The sequence below is a fragment of the Malus sylvestris genome, chromosome 12 (assembly GCF_916048215.2).
Source record: "Malus sylvestris chromosome 12, drMalSylv7.2, whole genome shotgun sequence".
Lineage (NCBI taxonomy): Eukaryota > Viridiplantae > Streptophyta > Magnoliopsida > Rosales > Rosaceae > Malus > Malus sylvestris.
Genome location: NC_062271.1, coordinates 8,868,739 through 8,880,149, shown reverse-complemented (window position 1 = coordinate 8,880,149; position 11,411 = coordinate 8,868,739). Strand labels below are relative to the sequence as shown.

The window sequence follows — 11,411 nt, the reverse complement described above, 5'->3', positions numbered from 1 at the left end:
CTGACACATTTAAACATAAAATATGAAACGGTGATCGAATTAACCTTCATTGATGTTGTTTCCAGAAAATTAAATAAATTTCTCTTTTTTTTTTAAGAAAAGACCACTTCAAAATTAAATCAATTATTTTTTTTGCATCAAAATGGTAATGACCAAATTAACCCTACACCCTAGACAACCCTATTAGTTGTCCCTTTGTGCTATAAATAGCCTTGGGTGGGTGGAACATGAAGCATATGAGTTGAAGTGGGAAAAAGGTGAATATATAGGAGGAGCATTATCAATCATGCCCAGGAGCAAAGTGAAACTTGCTTGGATAGTGAACGATAATGCTCGGAAAGCCACCTCCAAAAGAAGTAGAGAAAGCTTTTTTAAAAAAATGCGTGAAATAACCACCTTATGTGATGTGGGTGGCTTCACCATTGTCTATGACCCGGCCACTGGTGAGCCTAGTACATGGCCTGAGCCCCCATTACTCCAACAACTAATTGCAAGGTACCAAAGCATACCATTTCCCGCGCGGTTGGCGAAGATGACGGACCAGGAAACTTACCTCAAGGAGAAGGTAACCAAACTTAAAGATCGAATCAACAGGATTCAAAGAGAGAACTTTGATGTGGAGGTGAATGATATCATGCACCAGATCACTCAAAATGGTAAGCCATTTCATACATTTGAAGATAGAGAGCTAACCAATTTGCTTTTGTTTACGGAGGAGAAGATGAAAGAGATTCAGAAACGGATCAAAACTATGGAGCCAGAAGTTAACGTTCCACCATCTGATGGTGGAGGAGAATTTAACATGAGAGTTCCAGAGCATGGAGAGGACCGTCGAGAGTATCTCTTTAAGTATTTGGAATGGGCAAAAAGGAAGCTAGCAATGGAGAAGGCTGCTGGAGCTGTACAAAGCAGTTTCCATAACTGTTCGGAAGTGGCAACGGTGGAGATGATGTTGGGATTTCGTAATCCTTGAATTGCAATGTTACTTTAAAGTTTAATAAAATAAGGGAAGAAAACACATTGATAAAATTCTCTAGTGGTGTATGGCGTCATTAGGTTTCTTCCCCACAATTTTTTTTTTCTATTTCCCAACGTGAATTGTTCAATTCATGTATATAATGTACTTTAATGAATTTTTGCTATCGTTTCTTGGAATGTTATGCAATGTCTTACTTCCTTTATTAGTTTTTAATGCAATATATATCCATTATCTAATATATATATATATATATATATATATATATATATATATATATATATATATATATTTATATATATAGTTATAGTTATAGTTTTTTGTTTTTTGAACAAACAATATTATCTACGCTAAAGGGGACAAAGAGTGGGCTTAGTCTCACAATGGGCTAGCAATAACGAGGCTCCAATTCACATTTGGCGAGAATTGAACCTAAGACATCTAATTTATAAGTAAAGATGAATACCACCAGACTGTAGTACTAAAAATGTGATTACTAAAACTTATAAGTAGATGTGTTATTTTACTAATACCTCATACTTTATTGACTGCACCCACATACTTAATACACCTCACATTTACTTTTAAAATTAAAATAACACACCCTAGTATTTTCCAATACTACCCTCACTGTAACATCCCACATCGACCAACAAAGAGGGAGTGATGTGCCTTATATGTACATGCCCACCTCCATATAGCACGAGGCTTTTTGGGAACTCATTGGCTTCGGGTTCCATCGGAACTCCGAAGTTAAGCGAGTTCGGGCGAGAGCAATCCTAGGATGGGTGACCCACTGGGAAGTTCTCGTATGAGTTCCTAGAAATAAAATCGTGAGTGCGTGGTCGGGACCTAAAGCGAACAATATCGTGCTACGGCGGAGCCGAGACTAGGATGTGATAGAATGGTATCAAAGCCACTCTGCCGTGTGGTGCGAGTGTGCTGACGAGGACGTCGGGCCCCTAAGGGGGGTGGATTGTAACACCCCACATCGACCAATGGAGAGGGGGTGATGTGCCTTATATATAAATGCCCACCTTTATATAGCACGAGGCATTTTGGGAACTCATTGGCTTCGGGTTCCATCAGAACTCCAAAGTTAAGCGAGTGCGGGCGAGAGCAATCCTAAGATGGGTGACCCACTGGGAAGTTCTCGTGTGAGTTCCCAGAAACAAAACCGTGAAGGAGTGGTCGGGGCCCAAAATGGACAATATAATGCTACAGCGGAGCTGAGACTAGGATGTGACACTCACACCTCACACTCACGTACACCCCACAATCATAAATTAACCCCACATCAAACTCTTTATTTCAAAACAAAAGAATAATCCACATTTTAGAGACAAGAAAGATGAATTAAATTGTTGTATATATAAAATCTACATTGATCATGCTGTCTGATTTATACACACGTCCAAGTACCCTTTCAAATTTTCTTAAACGATCAAGTTGGATTCCAAGAAGCCTGATGCACAAATAGTAGGGATTGTTCTTATAAGGTCATGTCAGTTTGTATAAACACTACAAAATTAAACACTTTGCACGACGAGGGAGTATTTGTCGAACAAAGCATTTCCAGGTCGCACAAATCCTATGGCAACGTAGAAATCGTGAATTTGTCGCACAAAGGTCGCGAAGAAAGACCTTGCACGACAAAGAGTGCACATTCGTCATCTAGCTAAATGATTGCGCGACGCTTTACTGCTCATCGCAAGAAAGGTATATGGACAAAGGTTTTTGTCGCACAATATAAGAGGGTACAAGTGTGCTTTGTGATGAGAAATTTCTCGAAAATGTTTGAGCGATAAAACATATCAGATGCGCGTGGTTTTGCACGACGACATATCTTCGTAGTGCAAGTGTAATTTTTAATTAAAAAATAATTTAATAAATAGAATAAATGGAATACTATTAAAAAATATATTTCATACAATTGACAAAAAAAACAAATTAATGAATAGAAAAACAATTTATTTATAATATAAATAAAAAATATACGTACAAATACAAAGTTTAAAAAGAAAGCTGGAAAAAAAACTACAAAAAAAAATGAGACATAATCTATGGGCAAGTTGTTCGGAGGTGCTTGGTAATCTTGCTGCTGGAAAAGGGTGGGGTTGGGGATAGGGTCAGAGGTCAACGGGTTTGATTGCTATGTATGCTCGAGGTGGAAGGGCTATGACGGTGGTGGTACAAAAAAATTGGGGAGATAGATCCCGGAGGAACTGAGGGCTTGTACAATCAATGACATCTGAGTCTTGTACGATGTGAGCTCACTCCTCAGGCCAGTGATTTCCTGCGTCAAAGTTGTAACCTCGCCCTTTGACTGTGAAGATGAAGAGGCTTCACTCTCCCACCGCCTGGCATTTCCCATCCCTCGACAATATGTCCCTGGCCTCTGATTGAAAGTCTGGTCCAACATCTCTGTAAGGATGTGAAACCCCACATCCTTAAGGGGATCCACAGACTCGATTAGCGTGTTCGAGGGAAGCTAGAAGGCGGACTCCTGAAGGACCGACTAACCCTTCTCCACCATAGCCGCTTATGAAATAAAACATGGAATATTAATAGCAAACAATATGAAATAATTAGTATAAATCTTTAATGCATAAGAAATTACTTACATGAAATGACTCGGTCAACTCATCCCCAGGCCGAACATAAATGTCAGCAAAGACGTCGATCTCAGGGAATTTTGAACCCTTCTAAAATATAAAAAGATAACAAAAATGTTAGTACGGAAACAATAAATAAATAAAAATTATTAGCGACATTTTAAAAATGGAAATGAAAGATGTAATATATACCGTCCGCCGCACCTCCATCCTATATGAGAAAGGCCTCAAACCCGAATGGTGGAGAAGAGTCTTCTTCTCCTGATTGATCTTGTTCACCTTCGCCTTCTTCTGTTATACTCAAAATAAATGTATTAGTTGTAATATTTAAATAAAATAAAAAAATTTATAATAAAATTAGTAAAATTTGAAAAAGTAAAATGAAAGAAGTCCTAATTAAGAAAACATCATATAGCCTGGTTCTTGAAAATGACCGTAGAGCCAAACCCAACTATCTTGTTGGTCCTCGAACTCGTTCAGGCAACCCTCCTCTAGAGCGACCTGCGAATCATCAAACATCTCGAAATACTGGTGCAGGTCACTCTTCCACTGCTTGTAGTGTTCGGAGAAGAGCCGATTGAGGTACGCCAACATGTCCTCGTTGATGTTATCAAAATTGTAGTTTGTCTACAATGTAACAAATATTACGAAAGAATTAGCAATAAAAGACATTAATAAATATAAATATATAAATTTTACATGAAAAGCATTAAAAATGCGACGATACGTACCCACAGAAGAGCCGTTGGTGCTGCCCAATGTCGCTCATCGTATCCGATTGTGATAGGACTGTTGGTCACTTGGGTGACCTTCGCCGTCTTCAATTGCCGACAAGGTCCCTGGGTATTTTTCTTGGTTGCAAAGAAATGAAAAATTAACGTTAACCCAAAACTAATAACAAATCCTACCAAAATTTCGGCATAACCTCCCTATAATTAAAACATTTCCCAAAACCCTGAAAATAACATAAACAATATACATATCTAACACAATGATCACAACTGTTTAATAATGGGTTCGAAACGATGACAATAATAAACAATATATATATAATAACTTTTTAATCCTTAAATGACATAACTTAACAAACTGAACCTAAAATAATAAAACTAAGTTAACATGGGAATGAGGGAGTAAATTAGGATAGTATAACTGGATGTGGACCCGAGGCATCATTTGTGAATCCTGATGGTGACATATGCTCCGGAGTGCGGGGGTGCCGATGAGCACGTCGGGCCTAACAGGTAGTGCCACCGAAGAAGTCGAAGATGTCGGCGCCTGTGGGACTGGATGACCAACTGGGTCAACCGGATTCACCGGCCTATGGTCCATCTTTGCCGGAACAGTGGCAGCAGTAGTAGGTGTAGTCGTCGGACGAGGTGTAGAAGTTATTGCCTTCCGAGTTCTAATGAGCTGTGACATCTACAAAATTAGAAATAAATTTGTTAGATTACAATGATTAATATTATCGTACACATGCATAATAATTTCTACTTAAATTTAAAACGAAATTTTAAACCCAGTTCAAGTTTGGCAGAAACAAAATTTAAAACTGCATCTATTATACATAAACTAATAAATGTCAGATAGAATATAGACTCAGCAATTATAACTTATAAGAAGAAACTAGCATAAAGGAATGCCAATTTTGCAGTGGGGATATAAAACCAACATTGCACCAATTTGTTTGTGATTCCGATCTCATACTTTAACCACTCTTCATTCCAAGACTTGCTAAGTCAGGCTGAAGAAGAATTTGGATATGATTATCCAGTGGGTGGTATCACAATCCCTTGCAGTGAATATAAAGTAGGTGAGAGTGCATGGTAACATGCAGTTTTGATATCTGACATATGCAATTTCATGACATTTATTCTTGCCAAATGATATTTAAATCATTTGAAAAACTTGGTAAACTGGGGTGCTTCTTCACATATGTGGACTATTTGCTGACTATGAATATGAATTTGGTATTGCAAGACAACCTTCTTAGCAAAGTCATACATAACTTACAAGTATTACTACGGTGCTTTTATAAGTATTGTCAATAAGCAATACAAGGAAGCTCTCTCATTCAGTCCGAACAAATACCTAGGGTTAAAAGGATAAACCCTAATTAAGCTAATAATTGAATCAATTGATACCTGTAATAATTTTAAGATGAGATAAATAAAAAGAAAAGTATTTCATAAGTTATTGTTACTTTCGTTCACTTGTACCAAAATGCAGTAATGCTATTTGGGATTAATTCTACATTTTCACCTATATATATATATATATATATATATATATATATATATTACAAATAAGTATTACCACCTGCAGTTCTTTTATTGATGGATTGTGGAGATTAGATTTACTAGGAATGAGCAAAATAGTTCTTCAGGGAAGCACACTAAATCTATTTATGTTCTTCAAATTAAAAAATTCCACAGCCCTAATTCTAACCCTTTACTTGAAATGAAAAAACCCCTAATTTAAGAACCCTAATATAACCCCCAATGAAGCACCCTAAATCTAACCCCCAATTTAAGAAAACCTAATCTAACCTTATTGCCCAAAATCGTTCCCCTAATTTAAGACCTAAATCTAACCCCAAATAAGATCCCTAAAAACTATAATTTAAGAACCTAAATGTAACCCCCAATTTACAAACCCTAAATCTAACCCCACTGCCCTAATTCTAACCCCCAATTTGGAATAAATAAATAAATAAATAAAAGGGTTTAGGGTTTAGGAATAAAACATTGATCTATAAACCCTAATTAACATGGTAAATAAAGAAAATTGAAAAAAAAAATTAAGAGGAAATTACCTCTTCGAGATGAAGACGTGACGGCTAGAGAAAGGGATAGAGAGACGAGGTGAGCGACTGAGAGTGATAGTGAGAGGGTCTGAGAGTGAGCACATATGTCGGGGAAAAAGAACTAAGGGTGAGAGAAATGGCTACAATTGTGTCGGGAGAGAAAGAGAAAGGAGAAAGGGTATCGCACGGGAAAAAAAAGGAAGAAGAGAGAAGTGAGAGGAGGAAGACGACACACGGGATTAAAAAAAATATAAGCTTGCCCGATGGAGGCTTTGTCGCGCAAGGTTATAAACTTCGTCGCGATGTTTTTTAAAATTTCTACGAAAATAAAAAAACGCCTTAATTTTCAGACACTTGCGCGACAAAGACATAGATTTCATCGTGCAAAGAATATTTGTGCGACTAAATCTAGGTATTTGTCAAGCAAGTGTCTGAAAATTCAATCTACCCGCGTAATTTTAAAACATTTGCGAGACTAAAAATTGTTGTGCATCATGCAATTATGTTTAAAATATGGTTTTTTTTTTTAGAATTTTGATTAAAATTTATTATAAAATACTAATAAAACAAATTTATTTACAAAGTAATTCACATATAAAATGGGGCCCTGAATCCCAAACCGAAATTTTTTGGGACCAGAATTTAAAAATCAATCCCAAACCAAAATTTAAGTATTCCTAAATTTCAGTATTTCAGGATGGTTTGGTATTCTCAAATTTTATATAAATTGAAATAGTAATCATTCATACCATTTTTTCCAGCCCTATTTATAATGCATTAATCATTTAATGTGTTTTACAACAAAAGTTACAAATAAATTGCATTAATCTTCATTCGAACTATAATAACTTTCACTTTCATCGCTACCATCATTTTTAGTGTCCCATTCTTTGTCATCGATAGGTACGTCACTATTGTCATTTGTGCACACTGGACCATTGTATCGCGGAGGATTACCGAGGTTAATTGTGATTGATTGAATTGGTATTTCGATTGAATATACTACTTCTATCTAAAATGGTTCTTGGATAAGATTAATATCTCAGTGTGTTTCCGCACCAATTTCCATAGAAGATTCTAGACGTTGGTCAGCGACATTGTCGATGTTGTCGTCAGTAGGGTGTTATGATCCATCTTCTAAACAACTTTCCAACCCCCTCCCCCCGGCTTTAGGGTCATTTAGATACATAATTTGTTTTGCCATGTTTGCTAAAATGTAAGGGTCGTCATTGTACCAAGTTTTGGGAGTGTTCACTTATAGTAATCCATGATCTCTTTTAACACTTCCCTGCCTATTTGGGTTTGTATCAAACCATCGATACTTAAATAGGATCACTTGGCACTAGTCTTTGTAAAGCAATTGCACGACAATTGTTAGTTTGTCATAGAATTCAATGTCTGTAATTTTGCCTCCACCTGGGACATGAACACCGCTATTTTGCATACACAACTTGTCATCTCGTGCAACCGCTAAGAACTTGACGTTGTTGACATGGCAACCTGAGAACAATTCAACGCGAATCGGTCTGAACGCCAAGTTATATAACTCTTCATTGTACGTTGGGGAATTTGATGCTTTCAATTGATTCACCTAATATTACACAAACACTTAAATTTGTTAGTTTGAACAAAATAATTGGTACAATATATATGTCCAATACAAAACACTTCAAACTTACATATTCAAGAAACCATTGCGGAAACAATTCACTGTGTTTCTTGGCATACAAATATGAAGGATGTGCCTGCTTCCTCATATCTTCATGCTTGTCTAGGTATGACAGTGTCTTGTCACAATTGTTGAGTACAAACCAATGTGCTACCTCCATGTCCTTTTTGGAAAACGACTCGCCTTGTATCGGATCTTCGAAGGGTCGAGCAATTTGGGCAAAAACTGAAAATTTTTCCTTTCTCACACCCCCGTAATTATTGCGAGGAGGATGATTGAAAGTTGTCTCCCCATCTTTTAAATACATTCCATAAAATGTAAGCATCTCATATGCCACCCAAGCTTGTATAATTGACCCTGCGAGCTTCGATTTGTTTCATACACTTTTCTTCAAGTCTCTGAGAAGCCTGCCAAAATAAAACGATACGATACAAATTTTACTAATCGTAAGATATTGATTAACAAAAATGAAGAGGAATATAAACATTTCGATTGGATACATCCATTGAAAGTTAACTGGTCCAGCAAGTAATGCCTCCTCCGGTAAGTGAACCATCATGTGGATCATACTTGTGAAGAAAGCTGGAGGAAATATCATCTCAAACTTGCATAGAACTTGCACAATGTCATGGCGCAATTGATTAACGTCCCTCTTTCGCAACGATCTTGACGTCAATTGCGGAAAAAAAAACTGGACAACAATATGATTGGTTTCACTACATCGGCTAGCAAGAGATGTCGAATACCAACAGGAAGTAGGCGTTGCAGAACCACATGGAAGTCATGACTCTTTAGTTCAGCTAATTTACCTCCGTCAACGTTCACGCAACACGCGATATTTGAAGCATACCTATCGTGAAACTTTACAAACGATAAAAACTTTAAAAATTCCTTTTTGTCATTCGGTTTCATGGAAAAAAACATGCAAGATCCCTTATGGATTTGTCATTGTCCCTATCCATCCATAAACCCCGTCATATTCCCATTTGTTCCAAATCAAGACGAGCTTTGATCGTGTCCTTTGTCTTGCCTTCGCTATCTAGAATTGTGCCGACCAATGTGTCAAATACATTTTTCTCAACATGCATAACATTGAGGTTGTGCCTCAATTTTAGTTTTGACCAATACGGGAGCTCAAAAAACATAAACTTGTGCATCCAGTTCATATGTGTAGAAAGTCTGGTCCTACTGACATTTATCCCGAACAGAGCAAAATCAAAACAGTTAAGCTGTTCCAAAATCTGATCACCGGACTAATCTCTAGGTCTGAGGTGATGCTCTTTTTCCCCGTCGAACTCTTTATCCTTCTCTCACCACTTGTGGTCCCATGGCAACCATCTCCGATAACCAAGGTATCAAACTTTTCAAACGTGCCAACTAGATGTTACGTCTTCCTTGCATACAGGGCATGCCATATAACCCCTAATGCTCCACCTGGAAATCGTTGCATATGCGGGGAAATCGTTCACAATCCATGTCACTGCTGCCCGCAAAGTGAACATAATTAATTGCTTTCTTCATGGTTTTATTTTGTACAAGTTTTGGACGAGAGGGTTGAGAGAATTTGGTAATGGTGTGCTTGATACATCACGTGATGACCATATAACTGCTTTCTTCACCTTCTGATTCATGCATGGTTAATCGGTGTCCCGATTTGGAGGATCCGGGTGCATGTAGGGTTGGGCTCGAAAAAGTGAAAAACCAAAAAAAACAAAACCGAATCGTTGACGGAACTGAAATATAAAAAAAATAGAACCAAAATTAATGAAATCGAATCAAACCGAAAGCTATTGATTCGGTTTCGGTTTTAAAAGTTTGAACACTAAACCAAACTGAAATTGAATGAGTTATAAATTAATTTTTTTTATTTAACTTAAGTTGGGTGTTCATTTTCCAAGTCCAATTCCAAGTACTAGTCTAATTTCAACACAAACCTACATAATAAGCCCAACTTCAAACCCAAACATGTTAAAAATATACTCTTGGCCCTCTTCCTTTTCTCTCCAGCTCTCTGCGTACCCAATTCAAAATGGGGATGTGGTTATAAAATTCATCTCTCCTTTCCTCTTCCTAGTCTGTGGATGAGCAGGTCCCTTTTTCTTCTTTTGAGTTTTAAACTTCAATGTGCAGAGAATTTGGGGTATTGTCTTTTTCTTTGCTTTTGGTGTTGAATTCTTTCTTGCTACTGCTCCTCGTTTGCACTTGGAATTGCAGCTACAAGTCATCTCCAATTTTAGATTTTATTTACTTTATTATTTTTTCTAAAAATCAATTTTCATGTTTTATTTAAAAAACGAGAGAATGAACTAAACAAAAAAAAATCAAAGAAAATCGAACCGAATCAAGTTGAATAATAAATTTTGTTTGGTTTTTTTATGATAGCAAGAAACTAAACCAAATGTGACCTGACCAGAAAACACCCAGACCAGACCCAATGTTCCTTGTTGTCTCAATGGGCTGTTGTCAACTCCCCCCCCCCCCCCGGCGTAGGGAAGGGGACAGCCTGTTTTTTTTTACTTTTTCTCGGGCTGATTTTTACCCAGGCCTCGATGAGGTCTATTGTGAGCTGCTCAGCCTCCCCTCACATGAACATAATTAATTGGGTTTATATGTGATGCGATAAATTGTGGAAATTGTTATTGGTACTCTAAAATTTTTATTTTACATTCTAAATTTTCTACATTTAGAAAGAAAAATATACTTGTGAGGAGAGCAAAATAAAATTTTTGAGTGCCAATAACATTCCCTAAATTGTTTATGTTTTTTTTAAATTGACATATATATATGTGTGTGTGTGTGTGTGTGTGTGTGTGTATATATATATATGAAAGTCTTGTATTGTGAAATACATTAGAGCAATTCCACCCCTAAGGACTTTGCGCCAGCACCCAGCGCATTTATCCACTCAAATGAACAGTAATAGACTGGAGTGAATAGTAATAGGCCAAGGCATCTCCACCCCTAAAAAAATGCGCTGGTACCCAGCGCATTTATTTGGTGTGTTTTTTTTTTTAAGTTTATTTCGGATAAGATTTTTAACCAATTTCAGATAAAATTTCAAATAAACTTAAAAAAAAAATACACACTAAAATAAAATTACATACTCATCAAATAAACTAAAAAAAAAACACACTAAAATGAAATTACATAAACTCATCAAATACACTTTATTCTTCAACCACAAGTTTTTTGGTATTTTTTTTTCACACAAAAAGTATATAAAAGCTTTGGTAGAAAGTGTAGAAAATATTGAAATGTGGTGTAAGGTGGAAGATGAGAGTTAGGTATTTATAGAAAAAATAAATAAAATTTTTTTAAAATTTTATGTATTTTTTAATATTTTTT

At 36.5% G+C, this 11,411-nt stretch overlaps 1 protein-coding gene across 1 annotated transcript; it reads left to right on the top strand.

Annotated features, from left to right (window-relative positions):
* The first annotated feature begins 379 nt into the window (after nt 1–379).
* On the top strand, nt 380–973 carry LOC126592122 (MADS-box transcription factor PHERES 2-like). Its single transcript, XM_050257876.1, has one exon. The coding sequence runs from the start codon at nt 380–382 to the stop codon at nt 971–973; it is 594 nt and encodes a 197-aa protein (XP_050113833.1).
* Nucleotides 974–11,411: the final 10,438 nt, after the last annotated feature.

Excerpts from the sequence above, each read along its gene's own strand:
- LOC126592122 (XM_050257876.1), top strand. The coding sequence starts at position 380 with ATGCGTGAAATAACCACCTTATGTGATGTGGGTGGCTTCACCATTGTC.